The sequence below is a fragment of the Schistocerca serialis genome, unplaced genomic scaffold (assembly GCF_023864345.2).
Source record: "Schistocerca serialis cubense isolate TAMUIC-IGC-003099 unplaced genomic scaffold, iqSchSeri2.2 HiC_scaffold_1458, whole genome shotgun sequence".
Taxonomy (NCBI): domain Eukaryota; kingdom Metazoa; phylum Arthropoda; class Insecta; order Orthoptera; family Acrididae; genus Schistocerca; species Schistocerca serialis.
The window spans coordinates 746,904-772,890 of record NW_026047689.1 but is presented as its reverse complement, the minus strand read 5'-3'; the positions used below and the strand labels follow the sequence as shown (position 1 = coordinate 772,890).

The 25,987-nt window shown below is 43.1% G+C and overlaps 1 protein-coding gene across 1 annotated transcript; it reads right to left on the bottom strand.

The window, feature by feature from the left end:
• Window positions 1-763: 763 nt before the first annotated feature.
• LOC126443344 (poly [ADP-ribose] polymerase tankyrase-1-like) lies at window positions 764-25,743 on the bottom strand. The gene is made up of 3 exons (XM_050090939.1): window positions 25,163-25,743; window positions 8,576-8,725; window positions 764-1,338 (listed from the first exon to the last, which is right to left on the bottom strand). The coding sequence occupies exons 1-3, from the start codon at window positions 25,570-25,572 to the stop codon at window positions 852-854; spliced, it is 1,047 nt and encodes a 348-aa protein (XP_049946896.1). The 5' UTR covers window positions 25,573-25,743; the 3' UTR covers window positions 764-851.
• Between the last annotated feature and the right edge of the window lie 244 nt (window positions 25,744-25,987).

The following is a 25,987-nucleotide window of genomic DNA, read 5'->3' as shown; positions in this document are numbered from 1 at the left end:
TTATTAACTTGGTGGAATAGTCGTGTTTGGTATCATTAAGGCACTTCTAAGACTGTGGTTTTACTATTCATATGCGCTTGGCTTTTATTGTTTTGTTTTAAGAAGCGAGAATTGCTTATTAATATTTGTGTGTGTTGGCTTCCGGCACTTGTTAAGAGCGCCCGAGTTAACGGCGCCGTGGTTATCATGTGCTGTCGGGATGTTATATTGTTATTTGATTTTTTAATTTTATCTTGTGTTGATGTTATCTGTCGTGTGTTACAGAACATAACCAAGGTGCATAAGTAGTGGGCAGTTGTGGGAGGCATGTCAGGGAGCTCTCAGTGGTTTATTTCGGGGACTGTTTCTAGTGGGAAGGCTTTGAAGTGTTGAGAGCTCGCTCGTTTGTGATTGCATTGGGGATTGGCCTTGCCCTTTGGTTGTATCAAATTATTATTTTGTTGTTATATTTATTGGTTGTGTGTTGCGCTTCTTCGATTTTATAGTGCCAAGTGCCATTATCTTTCTCAAGGTTTTTTTTATATAAATGATTTTAAATTGTAACATGAATATGTTATTACTTAAAAGAGTTTAGCGTTGGCAATTTAATAAATTGTGTACAAAGTCTGCTGTTTTGATATTATTGGGCGGAAATCCGTGGATAGTTGTCCTATAAGGACACACATTCCACCCTCCTTCTACCTACAGTTCTCACTCTAGTTGTAACGGTAATGGATCCGTTGTATGTACTACGTAAATATGGGCGCAAAGCAAGACTGCAGGATTAACTTTTCTGAATTGTTTATTTTAAAAGTAGCAGAGGTTACACAGAAAGCTTTATTTATTTTACTCCGTAGTCGTCTGCATTACACTCAGCTTGATCTTAGGATGTCTATGAGCGACTGGTGGTTGTTCCGCTCGGCTAGGTCCAGCGGCGTGTCCCCACCATAATTCCTGTCTTCCCTGTTGGCCCCTGCCTCTAACAGTGCAGCCGCCGCCTCTGCACGGCCACGCCGTGCTGCATCGTGCAGTGGCGTGCTCCCACTTTGATCCATGGCGTTGTGGTCGGCAGAAGAAGCTGCCAGCAGCCGCACCACAGCTGCATGACCTTTCCATGCAGCCAGATGGAGAGGCGTGTTCTGCCAGCGGTCCCTGGCGTTAACGGCTGCTCCTACCTCCAGCAGACGGGCCGCCACCTCCCCGTGCCCCATGACTGCTGCCCAGTGCAATGCTGTCCGCTTGTTCTCGTCCTTCGCCTCCACGTCCGCCCCCATTGCCAGTAACGTTCGCACTTTGCTCACTGACCCCTCCTTAGCTGCCGCAATCAGCATCTCGCCCTTCATGTCTCCAGATAGATTTCTGCAACAAAAGGACAATACTAACAAATTTCTTCAAAGACGCACGTCTGAGGACGAAACACTATCGCAGAAGCAGAACTGTGATGAGTTCCAAGAACTCATGTCCCCAAGAAGGTTACCACAATACACTGATCTCCAAAATTAAAGCAACAAACTGCGATTTCCCTGTCCTGTGTCTAATTCACGATGTGATCATGCATACTATCTACAGATGTCAGCACCATCGTGTTCTACACGGAAGACAGCATTCCAGTCTACAGACAACCAAGCTCACAATGAAGTCAGTGCACCTATGAAATGGGGTAGTGTTTTCTGGGTAGTCAGTCCCACATCCACAATCTCTGTAGGCACAGTCACAGACGGTGGAGTATGGTACAGAGAAGACGCATGCCAGGCTCTCTGCAGTGGAGGGCCATAGGATGAATGGAAGGAGCACAATCACAAACTGAAGTGGCCTGGTGGCTCAATGTGGATCTTACTGTTGTTTCTCAGATGTGGCGATAGTTTGTAGAGACAGAAACTGTATCTCGAAGACGAGGGCAGGATCCAACACACGTGTTGGTTCCTGCCCTCGTCTCCGAGATACAGTTTCTGGCTAAAGGGCATCACGGTACTGCCTTACTACTGCATGGCAACTGGCATCACACCTCGCAGCATGCACTGGATGTGTTGTATCGAAGCCAACGTTATACAGAAGGCCTCAGCAGAGTAGCCTATATAGTCAGCGACCTGTTGTATATGAACCCCTGACACATCTCCACAGAGAGTAATACGTAAAGTCATCAACACGCCAACTGGATGGCCGAACCATGGGCCAATGTTATTTTCACAGGTGAGTCCCAGTATGGACTGTAGAGTGATTATCGACAGATTTGCATATGGAGGGAACGTGGAACAGGATTTTGGAGCCCAAACATTAACAAGCCTGTTATCCAGAAGGATCTTTAATGGTGTGGGCAGCGATTACGTTGACAACTTGAACACCTCTTCATGACACTGTATGGGTGAATTGGCAAGGGTTAAGTCCTGTCAGGTATCGTAACGAGATCTGGGGAACTCATATGCCATTGTTGCGAGGTGCTGTGGCCTCATAGGGATATGCCTCACACAGATCGGGTGATTGACGTTTTCTTGGAAATAGAAGATATTGCACACATGGGAGATCCCAATTTGAATCCCATTGAGCATGTTGCATATACACTAGGGAGACGGGTTGCATCACATAAGCATCCACAAACAATTCCATAAATGTTGTGAGTTGCTCTGCAGGAAGAATGATGTTATTGCCTCCACATGAGAGTGATGACTTCATTCGCAGCTTGCCCTGTTGTTGTCAGGGTAGTATCAGCCACAGGCGGTCACAAACTATGCTGAGCACATTAAACCAGTAGTCGAATTGAGTGTGCAGTTCCGTTAAGTTGGAAAAAAAACGAAGAACATTTTCGTCTACCATAGTGGTCAGTGCTAATAGACAAGCAACACTGCGTGAAATAAATGCAGAAATCGATATAGAATGTACGACTAACGTATATGTGAGGACAGTGCGCCTAAATTTGGGATTAATGGGCTGTGGTAACAGATGTCCAATGCTAGTACCTTTACTAACAGTATGGTATCACCTGCAGCTCCTTTCCTGGTCTCGTGACCAAAATGGTAGGATCCGAGACGGCTGGAAAAGCTTGGTCTGGTCAGATAAGTCTCGAATTCCATTGGTGAAAACTGATGGTGGTGTTCGAGTGTGACGTAGACCCCACAAAGCTGTGGACCCTAGTTGACAACAAGGCACTGTGGTGTTGGCTCCATAATGGACTCCATTTCCTCAAACAACGATATAATGAGCCACAACTGTCCGCAACTGATTTGAGGAACATTGTGGACAACTGGTGTAAATGATTTGGCCATCTGGATCGCGCAACATGAATCCCATAGAAGATTTATGGGACATAATCGACAGGTCAGTTCCTGTACAAAATCCTCCACCAGCAACACATTCGCAGTAGTGGGTGGCTCCAGGGACAGCACAGCAAAATATTTTTACAAGGGACTTCAGCGACTTCTCGGGTCCCCGCCACGTCGAGTTGTCGTACTAGGCTGGGCACAAGAAGGTCTGACACGATATTAGGAGGTATCCCACAACTCTTGCCACATCAGTGAATGTAGCTGTATTCCTGTCTTTCTCTGAACATTTCTATATTTTCTTCTTTCGTCGATCAGTTGCAGTATTTCTTCTGTTACTAAAGGTTTCTTCGAAGTTAGCTTCCCTTTATCTGTGTTGTCTGTCCACCGTCGGTGATTTTACGTTCTAGAGATGTACACTCGTCTTCAACTGAACAGCCTACTGTGTTGTTCCTTACCGCCATATCCACATCATTGGTAAGCTTCAAATACATCTCATCATTTCTCAGTACTGCATGATGATACATCCTTCTACACTGATTCTTCTGGACGATTCTCTTGAACTTCACTCTACTCTTCAAAATTATTAGATCTGTATTTACATCTGAGTACACCTTACAGTCCAATATCTGATTTCGAAATCTCTGACCATGATGTAATCCAGCAGGACTCTTTCAGTGTCTCTGGGTCTCTTCCAAGTATATTTTTTCGTCACACGATTCCTGAACAGAGTATTCGTAAATACCATCTCACATTGGTTGCACAACTCAATTAGACTTTCATCTCTGTCATCCCAATGCCAATCCCATATAGCTGATGACCCTTTCTGCTTCTCCTTCCCATGCAACCGCATTTTAATTTCATACTTTCTTTTCTCCTTTTTACTTGTGTCATTGGCATGTGTACCTGAACTGTCGCTGTCTGCATTCGTTTGATGTCGAATCTGGTGAGAGAAACTCTGTCGTTGAGAAGTTCACAGTAGTCCGCTCTCTCCCCTATTTTCCTATTCATAACGAACCCTGCTCCCAACATACCATTTCCTGCTGCTGATGATATACCTCAATGTGTCTTAAGATAAATGCTTAGCCTTTTCCTAGTTCACATCAGTGACCCCCAATGTATCTAGACTGGGCTTTTGCACTTCCGTTTTTAGACTCTAGCTTTCCAATTACAATCAAACTTCTGAATTCAAAGCTCCAAGTCATAGAATCTTATCCCACAATAACTTATTCCGTCTCTATTTCATAGTCACTTCCCCCTTGGCAGTCAATTTGCAGAGATCCAAAAGGGTAACTTGTCTGGAATCTTTCCACAATGCAGATGGCATCATAACCGTTTTCCTGTTACTGTTATATTTCCTGTGGATGCAAGTTATGTGGTTTTAATTTATTAGATTCCATTGCCTTCTGCATCCTCATGTCATTGATCACTTTTGATTCTCCAGCTTTCTAGGGGCAGTTTACTACCTGAAGGGCAGTAGAGTTCCTTGAAGCTCTATCCTTTCCTCCTCCCTCTTAGACCCTTCTATTATTGGTTGTCAGGAAGCTGATAACCTCGGCGATGAGCACCTGTAGCCCCAAACACACACACACACACACACACACACACACACACACACACACACACACACATTCTTTGGCCTTTGTCAGAAAGATGGTGACTTCTTATACTGGATGACTTCTGCTGCCACTGCTCTTAGTTTTTTTCAGAGGTTAAGCAGCGTCTGTGTTCGAATGTTTTCATTACTAATCAATGGCGCACTCCTAAACCATTGGTATATAACAGAAACACTGTCGCAGCATTTATTTGACTATCTTGCAAAAATGTGAAGTAAGTTTTTGAAGAGCTTTTTGAGATTCTTGGTGACAATGTTAAAAAACGTCTTTTCCCTTTGCAGTGGTATATACATTGACGGAAAAATATTGCAGCACGAAGAAGTAGTGTGACAGAAACGAAAGTTGGTACGTGTGTTTCTACATCTGAATGATGATGACTCTGTGGCAGTCGCGTCGCTTAAGAGTGGCGCTAGTAGTACCATTATGAGGAAGCAAATCAAGCTTGTTGTAATTACACGCTGTAACGAGCGTGAGCGTTAGTTACCTTTGAGATTAGATGCAGGAAGCTGATGTTAGTCAAAATTTCCTTCGACACGACAAAGACGCCGTTATGAACATCTCACAGAGATTAAACGAAATCTGTAATAGGGGCTATGAGAAGCTGGATGTTCCAACCGTGATGCATAAATATTTGACAGGCATGTAGCCACTATGCAGGCCTGCTGGCTGCGGTGATTCCAAGAATATTCCGTCGCAAGAAGACTGGGTTCCAGACAGCCACGTGACACTACTGAGATGGAAGACCATCGTGTTCACCGTATGGCTCTGGCGCACTGTAATACATCTCCAGCAGCAGTTTGAGCAGCAGTTGGCACCAAGTAACATAATCAAGTATTACAAATCGGTTACTTCACGGACAGCTCCGAGCCAGATGCTCTGTAGCGTGTGTTCCACTGATCCCACACTGCACCGTTTGGCACTTCAGTGGTGGCAAACTGAAGGGAATGGTCGAACTCTGTTGTATTTTCTGATGAAAGCTGGTTCAGCCTCGCTACCGGTAATGACCATGTTTTGATTTAGAAGGAGGCCAGTTGGGGGCCTACAACCAACCTGTCTGTGTGTTAACACATTGGACCTAAACCTGGAGTCGTGGTCTGGGGTGCGATTTTATATGACAGCAGGAACACTCTCGTTGTTATCCCACACACCTTTAGTGTAAATATCTGTTTCAATCTGCTGATTCGATCCATTCTGGTGCCATTAATGAACAGCATTCCAGGGGGAGTTTTCCAACAGGATAACGCTAGCTCACTTACCGCTGTTGTAGCCCCACATGCTCTATAGAGTGTTGACATGTCTCTTGGCATGCTCAATCATCAGGTCCGTTCCCAGGCGAGCAGATATGGGACATCATCATACAGTAACTCCAGCATCATTCACAAACAGCATTACAGTCCCTGTACTGACCAACCAAGTGCATCTGACATCGAACTCCATTCCACAAACTCTCGTCCGATACTTGTGCAACACAATTCATGCATGTCTGCATGTTTTAATTCGACCTTCTCACAGTGTATGACCATTTCACGTTTCCAGTGGCTCATCTCACACCTACATTGACCTGCGATCTTGCAATGATAATCAGTTAAATATGTTACCCTGGCAAATGTATCCTTGATGTTTCACTACTCTGTATTGACAAGTTTTTGGTTTTGTGATTCTTTTCTATCAGTGTATTTATGATTGTAAACTATTTTTGTTTAAAGTAGTTGTCGCTTTTAGTCTTCGAAAGACTGTATTTTTTTATGTAGGACCTTTTATTAGTCACCACAACTGTCTGATGCCCAAGAAAAAAGGAAGCCTTCACTGTCTTCGCCCTGTACATTGTTATTCACATCAGTACCATGTTACGCTCGATCTGTTCCCCAGCCTGGTTTTCTTAACTCTCTGTCAACAAACTTTTCACTCCATTATCAAGTATTTTGTTAATATATTTCATTTCCTGCTCTTTATGTTTTATTTCCGCCTGCTGTTGTTTCCCTCTCGATTTTTAGCCAGCTTTCTCAACTTTTTATGTCAGTCTTTTTATGCTGAAACATTCTTCCCTTCCATGTCTTGTTTCTAAGTCAACCACAATAATTTATTTTCTACTTTGTTGTCTGCTGCTTTTCTACTGAGATTGTACTAATTTCGTGTCCAGTATGTGCAACGTAATTTAAAGGCTATCCCTGAAATTGCATTCAGCGTTATTAATTATGCTGCATAATGAGTTTCTGGATTATCCACAAAGTATTCTTCCCTGTGCTCTCTATCTTTAGTCTTTCCTGCTACACTTCCTTATCGTCGGTTGTCTTCTTATGTTGAATGGCTGATGCTATTTGTGTACGAGAAATTAGGTAAATACCCGTCAGGCTATCTTATTTACATAATTTCACCATACCTTCTCTGTATCGTTCAACATTATCAGACCCATGGATGAACTTTTGTTGACTGCTTGTGCTGCGAAAGGCGTTCAGATTGGGATAAGTATTCTTATAAGTATTTGCTCAATTTGGCACAGACATTAAATCTAATGACATTGTACATCTGTGGCTGACCATAAAAGGTAATTAAAGTCCGAAATCCTTGAATAACTGGGAGAGATATGTTTTCTTAAGTCACCTGAAACATTACTTATCCCATTTTCAACGTTAAAATACTGGGTAACCTTCCTTATTTCCCCTTGAATAGGTACAGACTCCTTTATTGTCCAATAACTTGTTGGATTCTACTCTGATTAATTGTAAAAGCATGTTGAATACTCTGAATTGCCACTTTTGGGCCTGTAGAATTCAGCTAGCCACTGAAATGCATTTTGCAACAATATCAGTTCACTATCAGACTATCATTGTTTCACGAAGCGACAGTCAAATATCTGTGACTACCACTACAGATCAATAATTTCAAAGAAGAAAAGTGACGTGATGACGAATTTACGCTGAAGCTGGTCTGCAGTGAATAAAAAGAAAACTTTTGCAATGTCAGCTGGAAAACTCCCTGAGCCACAGAGGGTTTTACAGCTGGCGAGATATGGCTGCTGTGTCCATCTCCACTCAACGATCCCCACGCATTACAATTGACCTGATTTTTATTGATCCAACATGCCTGCGTTAATCAGCAAGATATCGACAGTTTAGTAGAGGCTGATGTTGTCACGAATGATTTCCAAAAACTGCCACTAGAGGTTCTCACGTACATCTTTCGTAGTAGGGTAAGACATGGATCTCAACTGATTCTCCTCCCCCAGTGGTGAGGTTCCCACAGACCCTTGAGAGAATATCTCATTATAGTGTTGGGAGAGTAATCGCGGAAATGCAAGTGACGGTGGGAGTTTCAGAGATTCCTGGTTATTTGGTGAGGCAGCCCAATACTGAATAATACTGAACGTGGTTGCAAGTCAGAAGAAACAAACAAGATCCAGTCTCTGCAGAATTAATTCATAATATAGCAAATCATCGCCGAAAACACAAATTGCCTCTAACTCACCAACACAGTCGCTATCTTTGGGGAAGTATCTTACACAAGTAACTGCATTAAGTGGCTCAGTTGTGTTAGGAACTGAAAATACGTCACGATGCAGACCTGTAGATCCTTGCCTCGTCAAACAGCATAATTTATAAAAGAAATCTTAATACCAGAACTATAACATCTGCTTCGTCAAAACATAAAGTAGCAACATTCGATTTCTTCACTTTAACACTGGGCTAACTGCCCAACGCGTAACGCTGTTATTGTGACAGAACTCACCGCAGGTGATAGACGGCAGCGTCGTCAGGCTGTGGAGTGGCCTGGGGAGTGGTGGGGGGCACAGCTGTGGCTGGGCTCCGGCCGTCGTCGCTGTGGCCACTGTGCGGCAGCGAGGAGGGGCCGGTCCTGCTCTCTCCAGCGCCTGGCGTGCTGCGCAGAAGGAACACTGCTTCGAGAAGGGTTTTCACATCGAAGCCAGTGGTCAGATTACCACAGACAGTACTGCTGAGGTACTGTCCCCACACAGATAATGGAACACACACTACCAAAGACAGTAGTGGGACAACTAAGGCGTTCAGCTAACCACTTCACACATTGCATCTCCTAATTTTCTCATACTTGTAGGCTAGCATACTACACAGTATTTGGTGCAAAATAAAGCACAAATGAAAGGCTCATACTAAGCTCAACAAGTATGCTTATGACAACTATTAGTCAACATAGTTTCAATACATAACAATATAAATCACAAAGATATTTGAATGTCAGTATCCCTCCAATGCACTTAATGTAGTGCTGTCGTTATGGGATGGTGTTCCTAGCTCGTGTGTTATGGGGGGTAGGATGTCAAGCCGGCCGACTTGGAACAGGAGAAACACCAGAGGACATTTTAGTTTCCACAGTCTATACTTTTACAAATAAAATCATAAAACTTCGTCAGAATGTCCAGGAAGGATTCAGTATTCACACTCATAGCAGTGGAACTGCAAAAACATAAAGAAAAAATTTTTTTTACATGTGAAATTTCATAATTTTTCCTCTTCCTATCGGCTGCAGCTGTCGCTATAGGTACACCTTTCTTCATAAGTAAGAGAGATCTTTCGATGAATCTTGCACGGAATACAAACCATGCTTACAGGTACATGAAACTCTAGAATTTATTTAATTTATGAAAAAATGAATGTGCTGTAGCATTTTTAACTTCATCTTTAGAGAAAACTCAAGTTTTATAGTCATATTACCTCAATTTTTAGCACAGTTTTTAATCGACTTGCAAAATTATAGAGATTTGCATTAAGGAGTTCGTGTTTAATGAGCATACCAAGTTTGAAAGTAATAGGATACTTATTATGAATGTTACATGCACCTAAGTTAAGAAATGTCTGTTTTGCGGAAAATGGCCATTAAAGTTTCTGCTTGTGTGTATCATTCCTTTAGAACTGTCCAGCACTATAAGCAAGTTCTTTTCCATTTTCTTAGTCGGTTTTCTTTCTTTTCACATTCCTGATTTTATCACCTCCAAAAATAATTTATCTCCTTTCACTACACACTCTCTATCGCATACAAAGCTTTGATGCAGTTCACTCCGGTCTTTATTCCCATTTTCTCTAAAACATATTTCTTGCTTTGCACACAATCGTTAAAACATGAAACCGCGTCATAAACACAAATAGCAACTGCATTTTGTCCAACAAAAATGGTTTTAGGCAATATTTCCCATACACATTGGTTAAAACTTTCATTTGGTTTTTGGGTGCCACCATGAACACATTTCTTCAATAAGTTTTCATTTGCAAGGTCCCTGATATAGGTTTGGTGGCTTCCATTAAAGTCCTGAGCCATTGGTGTCACATTTGTTGCAGCACCCTTTGCTCTGTATTTGTTGCCCTGGTGACTTTGTGTAGGATTCAAGCTGTGCAAAGGGGTTTGGCTTGTAATCACTAAAATGTATATTTTTTATACATCGTACTATTCAGGAAGATATGCGGTACAAAATACGCATATCTTTAAAAAATCAATTTTCTAAAATTTTTGACATTCTCCCCTTAGCAGTCACGAATCCGACTGTTGGGGGAAGAATCTGGAGAGACGTGTGCTAAAAATCTTTTTCGGTTGTTTCGTCCCTGTTGTGTGTAAGAATGATACGAAAATAAACCTAGAACACGAAGAAATGGGATACAAATTACAAAGGGGAAATTATACCGGTGATATGATGTTGTGCAGTGTTGTTAGTTCGAGGGATGTCGGTTCCTAAGATTATCGGTGCATTCATATCGCAAATTAATTTGTACTTCTACTTGTACTCTAAACATCACCATACACTTATTTTTTCTCCAAAATGTAAGTAATATATACAGATTGAGTTATCCCACCATCTTTTACACATTACAAACATAGAAATTCTTCTACAGAATAGGAGTTGTCAAGGAGAGACTTTTTCAGTTTATTTTCACATTTCACCTTGCCATCTGTTAGACGTTTTATATCACTGGGTAAGCTGCCAAAAAATTTTTTGCAGCTTTGTACACCTCCTTCTGTGCTAAAGACAACCTTAATGTTGATTAATAAATGTCATTTTTCTGCTAGTATTGTAATTATGTACCTCATCGTAGCTTTTGAACTGTAGTGGATTATTTACAAAAAAATTCATAAGGGAGTAAATATACTGTGAAGCAATGGTCAGAATACCCTACTCCTCAAACAGATGTCTACAAGGTGATCACGGGTAAGCACCACATATTGTTCTCGCAGCACGTTTCTGGGCAGCAACCTCAGATCATTATTCGATATGACATTACTGAATGTAAATAAGCAAAATATGTAAACTTACTGATTTCTATCTCTTCAAAATTTGCTATGACTAAGTTAAAACGTGGCTAAACTAAATTGTTTTAGGGGTTCCGAAATTTGTGTTTTTTCCAATTTAAATTCTCATCAATATGGGCACCACAGAATTTTTAATTTCCCACTATATGAATTATTTCATCACAACATGTTACACTTATCACTGGTGCAGTACCCCTGGAGGTATAGAACTGAATAATATGTGGCTTTGTGAAATTCAGGGTGGGACCATTCGCAGAAAACCAGTCAATGATACTTTCGAGAACTTTGTTCACCGTTTTCCCAATTTCTGCACGTATACTGGGAGTGATTACCATATTGGTGTTACCTGAAAAAAGAACTAGTTCTGCTTGTTGTACATTAGACTGTAGATCATTTATATATGTGAGAAACGCTAGTGGACGTAAGATTGAACCTAGGGGAAACCCATACGTGATTTCTCCCCTGCCAGAATTATGTCCCTGGATTCTGTTTGTTGAATTACTAATAAGTACAAATTTTCGCATTCTTTTGGTCAGATATGACTTGATCCATTGGTTGGCTATACCATCAATCCCAAAAAACTTCAATTTATCAAGGAGTATGCTATGATTTGCACAATCAAATGCTTTGGATAGGTCACAGAAAATACCTACCAGTACTATTTTGTTATGTAATGCTTGTAATATCTGGTGTGTGAACATGTAAACAGCATTCTCAGTAAAGCAACCGTTCTGAAACCCAAATTTTGATTTTCTGAGGACATTATTGTTGCCAAGATGTAATACTCTTTTAGAATACATCTCATTCTCAAACATTTTGGAAAATGATATCAGCAGTGATATAGGTCGGTAGTTACTGATGTCTCTCTTATCTGTGAAATAAAAAGTGTCGACATTCCAATTCGAAACTGAACGCTATTCATTCTGTGAATCCCAAGAAGAGCGAAGACACGGATTGAAACAAGTGTGCTGTTACGAGTCACTGTTCCATAACTAATAATTCGCTGCCTGACAGATAAATTGAAGCATACAGGGAACACAGTCAGAGGTCGCTGTGGCTTTTCCGTGACGCGCCGGGAATTCTGCATCAAGAGGATCGAAGATAACAAGAAGAATTCGCTTCAGCAGAGGAGGTTCGATCCGAACCAGTTTTGTCATACAAATATTCATGCACAATAGCGGTAACAAGAAAAGGATGTATGTAAATTTACGAATGCTGAATGCTGAATACATGTATTGAATATTGAAGGTCTGTTTCTATTAGAGCCAGTTAAAGTTCACACAGGATATGTGTACCTTCCATTTTTTTTCAATCATTCTTTCAAAATTTACTTTTTAATTATTTAAACAGCAAATATTTATTCAGATTTCCAATATATATCACATTTCTAGTCCCCCCGCCACTATTCAATGGCAACCGTGACACGACGGCGCCGAGAGGAATGTGAACAGACCTTTCAATTCTTGAAGAAAAAAATTTTTTTAGGTAAATGATCCATTTCAGCTGAAAAAACAAAATTCATGACAAATACAAAAAAATGCACCAAAATACATAGAAACACAAATAGGTAAAATAGAACGAGTAAATAAATTTAAATACCTTGGAGAAACTATACAACAGATTGGACTAGAATAATCTGGAATAGATGTAAGAATTAACAAAATGGAAAGAGCATATGGTTTGACCAAAAATATTTACAACAAGAAATGCATATCTAGAAAAATAAAACTAAAACACTACACCACAGTGGTACAACCAGAATGTTTATATGGATCTGAATGCCTAACGATGAACTGCAAGATGGACAAACTAGAGGTACTGGAAAGAAGGATTATTAGAAAAATAATGGGTACAATGAAAACCGCAGATGGTTGGAAAATAAGAAGTAATGAGGAGATCTACAAAAATATAGAGAAAATATCTGCAGTAATGGCCTAACGAAGATTAACCTTTTTTGGACATCTCCACCGAAAGAATGGAAATAGACCAACAAAACAAATACTGCTATATTTCTGGAAGAAGAAATCGACAATAGCATGGATTACAGAAGTAAGAAAAAATCTTGAAAGAAACAACATAAAAGAATCAGAAATAGCAGAAAGAAACCATTTTAAAAACAAAATACTAAATTTGGAAGGCTTTCAAAGGAGAAGAAATAAAAAATCGTGAACAGCATGGACAGAAGAAAAGAAGAGACTTCATGGGGATGAAATGAGGGAATCCTGGAAAAATAGGATACAACAACAATGGAAGAAGAGGAACTGAAGTTGTTAACGTGATCCTAGTAAGTCAATACGATTGTAAAAAAAAAAAACAAAAAAATCGATTTTATCGTTACAAAGAACTAATGAGGCCTTTGTTGGATTTTTACACGTCCGTGAGGTTGAAACTATTAACAACTTGAAGGAGCAAATTAAAATGAAATTCTCCCTACGAACGAGATGTGCTGGGAATGCGAATTTCAGCGGTTAAAGTAGGAAGTTGCTACGCTGTATGCTTATATGGCCCTGCTTGGCGCCGTCTCTCTCACAGTAGATCCTTGTTCCTTCCAATTAATATCCTTTACGGAAAGTGGATTTCTATAGAAAAGACGAAGATATGTGTAAAGTCAACATTTAATTGAAGGATACGATTCAAACAAAATTTCATGTTTAAAATTATTTTCCTTTCATAATTTTAATAGAAACTGTTCAGAGTGGAGTCAAAGGAAATGGCCATTGTTGAAAATTCATTACAAAATGCAATATGCCAAGATGGCGGAAATTCGAGCTTGTCAACATTTGAAGGTCACGCACCAACTCGTGAACTGGCCAATGACTACCAAAACGACGAGGTTGGCGTCCCATTATTAAAAAATTGTGATACTGGTAATATAACTAGTCATGAGGCCGCTCATATGACGCTCTATGAGCCAATTTCTGAGGTCTCACCGGGAAACATTTTCTAAAGTAGAGAATCTGACGTGCGCAATAGCGAAAATTTCTTTGATTATCTGCTCACGACGTCGCGGACGCAAGCACAGGAAACAGTTCACAAAAGCAATGCAAATACCAGTGAAACACACACTCTGACACAGCTAATGCAGCTAATAACACAACAGTTTGCACAGCAAAACCAGGCGTTTAACGATTCCAAGAATAGTATTAGTCAACAGTTGAGAGAGGTGGGCAAAAATGTACGCACTGAATTATCTGACGAATTATCCGGTAAGTTCACAGAGCACGGTAAACAACTAAAACAAGAAATAATTACCGACATGTCCCGCAATATAAATATGTTAACGGAAAAGGTAAGATCCGCAAATTGTAATCGGGAACAACTTGCAGGTGAGTTGCAAAACCTCAGTAAAGCATTTAGTCAAGTTCAGGACACGCAATCCCATGTGGATGCGTCGGTAAAAAATGTCACGAACGTAGTCAACGAGCTGCAAGACGTATGCAAAAACCTAACTACAGAAATACAAAACTTGAGTCTAAGAGTAGATCATTTTAGAGTCAGAATTTGCTAAAAACAGAGAGGTATGCTATGTGTAGATGTAAAGGAAGTAACTGAAAAAGCTGAACCCGGGATGCTGGAGAAGGGCAGCACCCTTGCTGGAAAGGTAGTGTCAGAATGCAAAATCTATGTAGGTACTGTAAAATTTGTACATTTGTGGTAAGATCTTATGGGACCCAACTGCTTAGGTCATCGCTCCGTAAGCTTATACACTTAACTAACTTACTTACGCTACGGACAGCACACTCGCCGATGCCCGAGGGAAGATTCGAACCACTGACGGGGGGAGCCGCGCGGACCGTGACAAGACGCTTTAGACCGCACGGCTACCCCGCGTGGCCCTTATGTAAATCCTGCAGGGCTCTTTAGAGCTCTAAAAGAGACGTAAAGCCAACTTCTTGCTAAAACAGACTAGGGTTATAGGAAGCAGAGGAAAGGTTGCGAGGCAGTGTTGCTAAAACTACGGACATTCCAAAACAGCATATGACAGAAAACAAAGCTATGCTCTTAGATGCCTTCACTGGTTACCAACAATTCAGGATTAGCCCTTAGAAGGGAAATAGCGAAGGTTGCACAATGCAACTTGCAACTTGCCGGCAGTTGCACCTGTCGAGCAGGCGCAGTTGCCATGGATACGCCACAAGCGACCATAAACACGACTGTCACTGACAGCGCGGCCTGTTTGTCAACATTACTTGCAGATGAATGATTACTTACGCATCGACATTCCCGATATTTGCTTCTGAATGGAAAAGAACAGACCCTGTGGTCTTTATCAGAGCATTTCGACATGTTTTACCTCGTACCTGGACCGAAGCCCAGAAAATTAGATTTCTTCTTGGATACACACAGGGTGACGTTCTACTGTAAGCTACGGACATATCGGAACGTTGCCAATATTATGAACGGAATGAGACGGCATTTCTGAGTAAGTATTGGTCTGAGGCCGTACAAGAGAGGCTCAACGTGAAGTATTTAACCCAGCTCCGTTCAATAGCAAGTATGGAAGCTTACGAGGATATTTTGAAAAATATTTGAATAAAACTAGGTCTGGACGATCCAGCTAAATTTTCAAAAAAATTTAAAGAGCCGTATTCCTGCCCACGTTAGGGAAAAACTCATTAACATCCCGTAAATCGACACCGAATACTTTCTATCTCTACTGGACTCAATAGATTTGATAAACGAAGAGATACCAGTACAACCTAAGCCTGTTAATAACCCGATAGCGTCACAGAGATTTACGGATAATGGTAACGATAATCACAACGGCAATGGAGAAAGTCGTAAATGTAAAGGCGCATATAAGAGAAATGGGCAAAACTTTAGCAAAAACAACTACAACAGGCGCGTAGCGTAAGGCCAGCCTGTACAGTATGTACAGACACAAGGCACCGGCAACAGTCAGCCGATCGTTGGCAAACGCAAAACAATAGTAGACAACCAAATAACCCACAGACAGCGGAATGCCGCCAGAAATGTAACGCAAATGTGCTGAATAACGCTCAGAGGCAAAGAGAATTTCAGTCGAAAGCCTCACAGGATACCAAGTGGTGTAATCAAACACCAACACTCCACACAGTGGAAGCTACACCTAACTCAGAGGCCGATGCCATCGCGACGCCAGAAAACTTGAACCGGTCACGGTAGGCCCCGACCGAGCGAGGTGGCGCAGTGGTTCGACACTGGACTCGCATTCGGGAGGACGACGGTTCAATCCCGCGTCCGGCCATCCTGATTTAGGTTTTCCGTGATTTTCCTAAATCACTCCAGGCAAATGCCGGGATGGTTCCTCTGAAAGGGCACGGCTGACTTCCTTCCCCATCCTTCCCTAATCCGGTGAGACCGATGACCACACTGTCTGGTCTCCTTCCCCAAACAACCAACCAACAACGGTAGGCCCCCGTTCCGTGACCTTGGAGGAGAGTGGGGCACATGTTTGATCGACACTTGCTTCATAAGGTTACTTTGAATAAAGAGGTTTAGGGTAGCATGTACAGCTCAAAGAACAGATCGTGCTTGCCCTAGCTGCACATGTCACTGTGTCTGTCTCTGATCTGAGCAGCCCATCATTGTGTCCGTCACTAGAACGGAACCTGCTGCGGCCACAGCTAATGTTCATCTTTCTTCAACCACTTGATAGGCTAACGTAAATAACAGCTTGCTGTACACATGCAATTTAATACAAATGACGACTGCAAATAAGACCAAAATAATTCACAAAGCTATGAACGTCTTGGCTATTGCAGGATTTTTGGAGGCTAACTTACGTGCTGACATACTGAGTTTAGTACGGTGATTTGATGAAACTCTTACGAGAATTTTACGAAAGCAACGTGAGCCACCAGAAAATGCTATTGCTAGTTTCAGTGTCTGTGTTTAAGAGCCTACTATGCAATGTCCTTCAGACATGCATGCATGTCTGAAAAAACAGATGCTGCTGTGATCTACAGCTGTGTAAAGTACAGGAAACTTATTCACAATGGCGAATACGTCACTCCAACTGCACAGTTTACTGTTGACGTATGAAACTTGATACCAGACCTGGACAGGAATCAGAATTTCCCACTGTACATGAGTGGTCGCCGTAACCACTTTGTCTATGCGAGCGTGCTTCAGTGCCCGACCCAAAACTCGACACATCACCGTGAGTTTCCATGTCTTGCTGTAGAACAGTCACTGTAACACTCACACAGGAAGAAACACACTTATTGTTGTTGCGGCCTTTGCCTGGGCATGTAAATACTACTCACAGTGCCTGTGTTTAAAAACCTTCTATAGCATGTCCTTCAGACAAGGATTCATGTCTGAAGCAACAGACGAAATGTGTTCAAGTTGAGAATACGATCACATTCCAGCTCTGTAATTTATTGGTGACGTATGAATATTTGTGCCAGACTGGGATCCCAACATGGATATCCCACTTCATGCGAGCAGTCGCCTTAACGACCTCTGCTATTCGAGCATACTTCCAGGTTCCGGGTTCGAGTCTCAGTCTGGAAGAAGTTTTACTATGACTGAAAAGAATGGCGGATATTGGAAGTGCTATTCATGTGCTGCTCTCATACAGTGGATTGGAACTGCGGGGCTCGTATTGTTAGCTATACAAAAGATTGTATTAGTAACTAGGAAGTGTATTATTAGTGAAAAATTACACTTTTCGAAATACACTCCTGGAAATGGAAAAAAGAACACGTTGACACCGGTGTGTCAGACCCACCATACTTGCTCCGGACACTGCGAGAGGGCTGTACAAGCAATGATCACACGCATGGCACAGCGGACACACCAGGAACCGCGGTGTTGGCCGTCGAATGGCGCTAGCTGCGCAGCATTTGTGCACCGCCGCCGTCAGTGCCAGCCAGTTTGACGTGGCATACGGAGCTCCATCGCAGTCTTTAACACTGGTAGCATGCCGCGACAGCGTTGACGTGAACCGTATGTGCAGTTGACGGACTTTGAGCGAGGGCGCATAGTGGGCATGCGGGAGGCCGGGTGGACGTACCGCCGAAATGCTCAACACGTGGGGCGTGAGGTCTCCACAGTACATCGATGTTGTCGCCAGTGGTCGGCGGAAGGTGCACGTGCCCGTCGACCTGGGACCGGACCGCAGCGACGCACGGATGCACGCCAAGACCGTAGGATCCTACGCAGTGCCGTAGGGGACCGCACCGCCACTTCCCAGCAAATTAGGGACACTGTTGCTCCTGGGGTATCGGCGAGGACCATTCGCAACCGTCTCCATGAAGCTGGGCTACGGTCCCGCACACCGTTAGGCCGTCTTCCGCTCACGCCCCAACATCGTGCAGCCCGCCTCCAGTGGTGTCGCGACAGGCGTGAATGGAGGGACGAATGGAGACGTGTCGTCTTCAGCGATGAGAGTCGCTTCTGCCTTGGTGCCAATGATGGTCGTATGCGTGTTTGGCGCCGTGCAGGTGAGCGCCACAATCAGGACTGCATACGACCGAGGCACACAGGGCCAACACCCGGCATCATGGTGTGGGGAGCGATCTCCTACACTGGCCGTACACCACTGGTGATCGTCGAGGGGACACTGAATAGTGCACGGTACATCCAAACCGTCATCGAACCCATCGTTCTACCATTCCTAGACCAGCAAGGGAACTTGCTGTTGCAACAGGACAATGCACGTCCGCATGTATCCCGTGCCACCCAACGTGCTCTAGAAGGTGTAAGTCAACTACCCTGGCCAGCAAGATCTCCGGATCTGTCCCCCATTGAGCATGTTTGGGACTGGATGAAGCGTCGTCTCACGCGGTCTGCACGTCCAGCACGAACGCTGGTCCAACTGAGGCGCCAGGTGGAAATGGCATGGCAAGCCGTTCCACAGGACTACATCCAGCATCTCTACGACCGTCTCCATGGGAGAATAGCAGCCTGCATTGCTGCGAAAGGTGGATATACACTGTACTAGTGCCGACATTGTGCATGCTCTGTTGCCTGTGTCTATGTGCCTGTGGTTCTGTCAGTGTGATCATGTGATGTATCTGACCCCAGGAATGTGTCAATAAAGTATCCCTTTCCTGGGACAATGAATTCACGGTGTTCTTATTTCAATTTCCAGGAGTGTAGATCAACGCCTATTGACATTAACAAATTAGAAGTAGAACAAATCAGATGTCACTGGTGTTTGTTGAGGATTATGGTGCGAGTCGTTTTCGAGATACAATATTCTGAAAAGTTTCGACACTGACATTTATATGTGATATTCAACCTGCTTCGTTGCTAGGTACAGTGTTGTTAAGTTTGCTTACTGAGTGCTTGTGTGTACCTTGAGTGCATTTCGACTTGCTGTTCAGGTAGTGTCTGAGAATCCAAGCAGTAGGTCGCGAGTGAATAACGGGATTTACCAATGCAGATAATGCCGGCATCTGTATGACGTATGGAGAGTGTAGGAAGAATGCATTTCTCTCTCGTACAGTGTATGTGGAGAGATATCCCAATAAACATCAGCCACCTCAGCAATTAGGGCCAATGGCCTTGCCGCAGTGGTAAAACCGGTTCTGGTCAGATCACCGAAGATAAATGCTATCGGGCTGGGCTAGCACTTGGATGGGTGACCATGCAGTCTGCCTAAAGCTGTTGGCAAGCGGGGTGCACTCAACCCTTGTGAGACAAACTGAGGAGCTACTTGATTGATAGATTGATAAGTAGCGACTCCGGTCTCGGAAACTGACATACGGCCGGGGAGAGTGGTGTGCTGACCACATACCTCTCCATATCCGCATTCAGTAACGCCTGTGGGATGAGGATGACACAGCGGCCGGTCGGTACCGTTGGGCTTTCGTGGCCTGTTCGAAAGGAATTTAATTTGCATCTTAGCAATTATTTATCAACCTCCAAGTTCATTAACTGAAAGAGGTAATGTAACACATAGACAACGTAACAGAAAGAAAAAAGTGACGACAGAAGAGGGGCAATTTAATGTGCTTCCTGATGTTCCAGATTAGCTGCCGTGTAATCGCATGAGGACGTGGCATGGGTCAGGCAATTGTCGTACGTATTGTTCCTCGACATATGTTCCATTACCATCACATCTCTCTCTCCATCAAGAACTGCATGGAAATTATTATGACAAACGTGTTACCTTCTATACATGGGCCTTAAGACAGAATACTCCAGGTGTATCATGTATCTTGTTCAGTGATGAAGCCACAGTTAATAAACATGGCCAAGTAAATCATCGACACATACCCTGTGGTCTGTTGACAATCGCTGTCGGCTTCGTCAGATGGAGCGTCAGCATCCATGGAACGTAAACATACAGTGGGATAGTGAACTGCCAGTTCACAGGTCCGTTTTTCATATACGCCAATCTGAATGCAAACAAGTATCACAGCTGCCATCATCCATGGATGCTCTGCTCTTCCTCTGCAGACTAGGAGGAACCTGTGGTACCAACATGATGACTGTTCAACCAATAGCGCACGAAGTACTGCAGTATATCTTCACGAATTCTTTCCAAATTGCCGGATTGGATGCTGAGGACCTGTACCTTGGCTGTCCCACTCCCAAGATTTTACGCCTGTAGACATTTTTCTGTGTGGAAAGCAGAAAGTCTCTGTCTACGGGGACATACAGACTACAGTCGATGATATGCAGCGACGTATTACTGCAGCCTTCTTGGACATCTCCGCTGAAATGCTAGCATGTATGGAAAGGTCGTTGAAACCAGACCGGAAGTGTGTTTTGCCGTTGCTGGTGCTGCTTTTGAACCCAACCTGTGATGGTCAACTGCCTCGTTGCTGGCCAGAATCCACATAACTATTGTATGCACTTCTGCTTTTCTTTATTGTGTGCTACCACAGACACTCTGATCTGTAGATTGAGAAGGAAGAATGAGTAAATGAAATTAAAAAAGAGATTTTATCCTACGTTCAGAGCCAAATAAGTCACTGGGAGAACTTGAAAGCAACACAGCATGCGGTGTAGATGACGTTCCGGCGGAAATCTTAAAGAGTTTAAAAGAAACAGGCAAAAATGAGTTGACCTCTCTCTGCAACTACATCTGCGACAAATGTGAATGGGCAGAAGACTTTCTCGTAAGTATAATAGTCCCAATCCCAAAGACTAATTATCCTAAAAAGTGTAAAGACCACGGGACAATCAGCCTCATACCGAAGGTAGCAAAAGTAGTTCTTCGGATTCTAAAAAGGAGGCTATATGGAACACTGCAAGAAACACTTGGTGAAGAACACTATGGTTTCGTAAGGGGAAAGGTGAACACGAGATGCCATTGCGGTTCTAAGAACCATCAGCAAAAGATACATAGAAAAGAGCATAGAAGTGTATGCTGTCTTCATAAACCTTGAAAGGACATTTGATAGAGAGCAGTTCGATAAGCTGTTAGGTCTTTAGAAAAAGAAGGGAATAAAGTGGAATGTGAGAAGACTGATGGCAAATCTGTACCTGGATAAGAAAGCTTGGGTACGAATAGGTAATGAGATGTCTGGAGACAACAGGATTGGGAGAGTTGTTAGACAGGGCTGTTGTCTCTTGCCGATCTTATTTAACATCTGTCAGAAGGAAGCACTGGAAAGCCGACAAGAGGCGTCAGGATAGGTCGACAAAATATTGAATGTATAAGATTTGCAGATGACATGGCGATCCTCACAAAAAATCAAGAGAAGCTGACTCAAGTGCTAAATGACTTGAATGAAGTCTTTGTAGTATATGATATGACAATTAATAAAAAGAAAACCAAAAGCATTGCCATAAGCCTAAAGAAAAGAAAAGTAAAAATTAACTTGGAGTCAGAAATCATAGAACAGGTAAGAGCATTCAAGTATTTGAGAACTTGGATTAAAGAAGATACGGACTGACAACAAGATATCAAAGTGAGAATGGCTCGGGCGGAACACGCATTTCAAAAGCAGAGAAGACTCTTAACTAGTTGTTTAAACAAGGAATTAAGGAAGCGACTGGTTAAGTGCTTAATATGGAGCATGGCCTTGTATGGAGCAGAAACGTGGACTTTGATAAAGCAGAATGAGAAGAGAATTAAAGCTTGTGAAATGTGGATATGGCGTGGAACGAAGATCAGCTGGACTGATAAAGTTAGGAATTACTCAGATATACTGAGGAGAGTTGGAGAAGAACGGAGGATGCTTCTAGCGATGTAGGACAGGAAACTAAACTGGATAGGCCACAATCTAAAAAGAGATTGCCTTCTAGTAGAGACAACTGAACGTTTCCTTCTGGGAAAGACAAGGAAGGGCAGAAGAAGGTTTCAGATGCCGAATGATGTCTGCGGGCCACAAGGTGGGTACCAAAGAATGAAGAGAAACGCAGCAGACAGAGAAGCATGGAGGGCTAGGCAGTTAAAACCCGCTGCAAGGCAGACAACCCAAAGATGATGATGATGATGATGATGATGACCACAGCTATAAGTTTTGGCGTGGGGACTTTTCAAAATACGATATGTCGTAATTGAGTCACATAGAATCCTACACCAAACAGCATCGACATTCTAATTTACCTTACTTTTTGTTGATTAGTATCACTGGCATTGTTCCTTTTAAGGAATTGAATGTTTTCACCAAGAAAACCCATTCTATGTATTATTACAATCTATTGATATATTTTGTTGATTAGTATCACTGGCATTGTTCCATTTAAGGAATTGAATGTTTTCACCAAGAAAACCCATTCTATGTATTATTACAATCTATTGATAAGTGAATAACACGAGTCCCTCACTATTAATCAATTTTGTGAAACTGCACATCAATTGTGCTTTCTATTTTTACATCATTTGCAAGTTTCCAGTGATTCACCCTATATTGTGTACTTGGCGTGTCATTGTATTAGCAGTTGCAAATGCATTTCTTGTATTTTATACAGCTGTCGGTCATAGCAGTGTGTGTTCCCACAGATATGCATGCATGTATGGAGGGTATTCCATAACAAATAAAGACACTGGAAAATTTTTACATGTCTAGGAAAGACCATGACAATAATAAGTAAGTTTCTTTCTGAGTGAGAATCAAAGCATTTGTGCAAATGCAGGATGTGGACACATGGTGAAGTTTGGAGGTGTGGAAGCGTGCTTGGATAGCTGAAGTGGTTGAGGCAAGCTGTCCCATAAAGTGGCAAGCCTAAGCTCGAGCTCCACTGCAACACAAATTCTAATATGTCGTCAGAGAACTGTACAGCTGGAGTCTCATCCTACTTGCAGCTGTAAATACATTACTTACATGATGTGATCAAAAGTATCCAGACACCCTCCAAAACCATGAGTTTTTCATATCAGGTGCACTATGCTGCCAAGTACTCTATATAAGCGACCTCAGTTGTCATTAGACATCGTGAGATAGTAGAATGGGGTGCTATGCGGAACTCACGGACTTCGAATATGGTCATACGTCTGTACCAGAGATTTCCACAAGCCTAAACATAACTAGGTCCACTATTTCCGATGCGATAGTGAAATGGAAGCGTGAAGGGACATATAAAGCACAAAACGTTCAGGCCAACCTCGTCTCTTGACAGACAGAGACTGCCGACAGTTGAAGAGGATGGTAATGTGTAATAGGCAGACATCTATCCAGACCATCACACAGGAACTCCAAACTGCATCAGGATGCATTGCAAGTACTATGACAGTTATGTGGGAGGTTTGAAAACTTGTATTTCATGGTCGAGCAACTACTCATAAGCCACACATCACGCTGGTTAATGCCGAACCACGCCTCGCTTAGTGTAAGGAGCATAAACGTTGGACTATTGAACGGTGGAAAAAACGTTGTGTGGTGTGACGAATCACGGCACACAATGTGGCGACCCGATGGCAGGGTATGGCTGTGGTGAATGCCCAGTGAACGTCATCTGCCAGTGTGTGTTGCGCCAACAGTAGAATTCGGAGGCGGTGGTGTTATGATGTCGTCGTGTTTTTCGTGGAGGGTTCTTGCACCCCTTGTTCTTTTGTGTGGCAATATCACACCACACTCCCATATTCATGTTTTAAGAACCTTTGCCACTGTTGAAGGGCAATTCAGGGATGGCGATTGTATCTTTCAACACGATCGAGCACCTGCTCACAATACACGAGCTGTGTCAGACTGGTTAGACGAGAATAACGTCTTTGTAATCGACTGGCTTGCACAGGGTCCTGACCTGAATGCTATAGAACACCTTTGGGATGTTTTGGAACGCCGTGAACTCCGTGAAAAATGGGCCCAAAGAAACCTTCCAGCAGCTGTTATGAAGGCTGAGGATGGGCCAACACCATATTGAATTCCTGCATTACCGATAGAGGGCGCCACGAACTTGTTTGTCATTTTCAGCCAGGTGTATAGATACTTTTCATCACATAGCGTATACAAGAAACTGGATATTGTAAGTAGGCTGTTTAGGTTTTTATATTGGTAACGCCACGTAGCGCTCTGTATGAAAATCACTGGCTGTGCTGTGTGCAGTCTGTGGCTAGTTTGCATTGTTGTCTGCCATTGTACTGTTGGGCAGTTGGCTGTTAACAGCGCGTAGCGTTGCGCAGTTGGAGGTGAGCCGCCAGCAGTGGTGGATGTGGGGAGAGAGATGGCGGAGTTTTGAAATTTGTAATACTGGATATAATGAACTGCTATATACATTATGACTTTTGAACACTATTGAGGTAAATACATCGTTTGTTCTCTATCAAGATCTTTCATTTGCTAACTATGCGTATCAGTAGTTAGTGCCTTCAGTAGTTTGAATCTTTTATTTAGCTGGCAGTAGTGGCGCTCGCTGTATTGCAGTAGTTCGAGTAACGAATATTTTTGTGAGGTAAGTGATTTGTGAAAGGTATAGGTTAATGTTAGTCAGGGCCATTCTTTTGTAGGGATTTTTGAAAGTCAGATTGCGTTGCGCTAAAAAAATATTAAGCACAGTCATGTATAATTTTTCTAAGGGGACGTTTCAATATCAATAGTAGTGTATTTTACGATGCAGGCACATCTAATTACACTTAGTGGTGGACATTTTAGGCTTGTCAGTACGCACACGTAGAGCTGTGTAACACAGATGAGCAGCTTGTCTCATGCTTACCTGGTGTCTGTTGGTGTCTCTGCAATCAGGTGAACCAACTCCATAAAAGTTTGTGGGTCGCTGACTACAGCCTCATCCCAGCCCTGCGTCGCCATCACACTGAGCAAGTGGGCCTTTATGAAGGCGACGGCAGCCTGCTTCAGCATGTTAGCGGAGTGCCTAATCGCGAGAACACCTGTGGCTGATGCAGTCTCGACAGACAGCTGCGCGGCCACCTGTTGCTCGCACTGCACCTTCAGTACTGACAAGCCGTATTGATCAGCGGCGACCAGCAGCTGCGGCGCCATGCTGGGCAGCTGTGGGGGCTGGAGGGTGTAGAGGTGTGCCAGCACCTGGCGCAGCACAGGGCCCTCTATGTCGGAGAGTGCGAGCTGGCTGCTGCTGGCCTCTAAGGTGAGACGACGGAGCATGCCCGCAAACACAGCGCTCCTGGCGGCCAAGATAGCCCTGTGTACCACTAGCTGTGTATTGTCCCCGGCCAGCAGAGTCACCACAGCGCCGTCTCTGGCGTCCAGCAGGGCACCCAGATCCACGGCCGTGGCCTCCTCAGCCTCATGAACTCGTCCCACTGTTAGGGCTTCTGGAACACGGTGTCACTGAGCAGTCCTTTGCCCTCATTCAGTACCCTCTACACTTGTATGAGCCACAATCAAATCTGTATAAACCTCCAGTTGGGATCTGTTTCCAATCACACGCCATTTGCAACAATATGATATACTTTCTGTGTCAGACTGATGCCACAAGCGAATAGATGCAAATCATTAAAAAAACTGTTTCGGTAGGTATGTAACAGAAAATGTTTATTTAAAAAATCATTACAGCCAC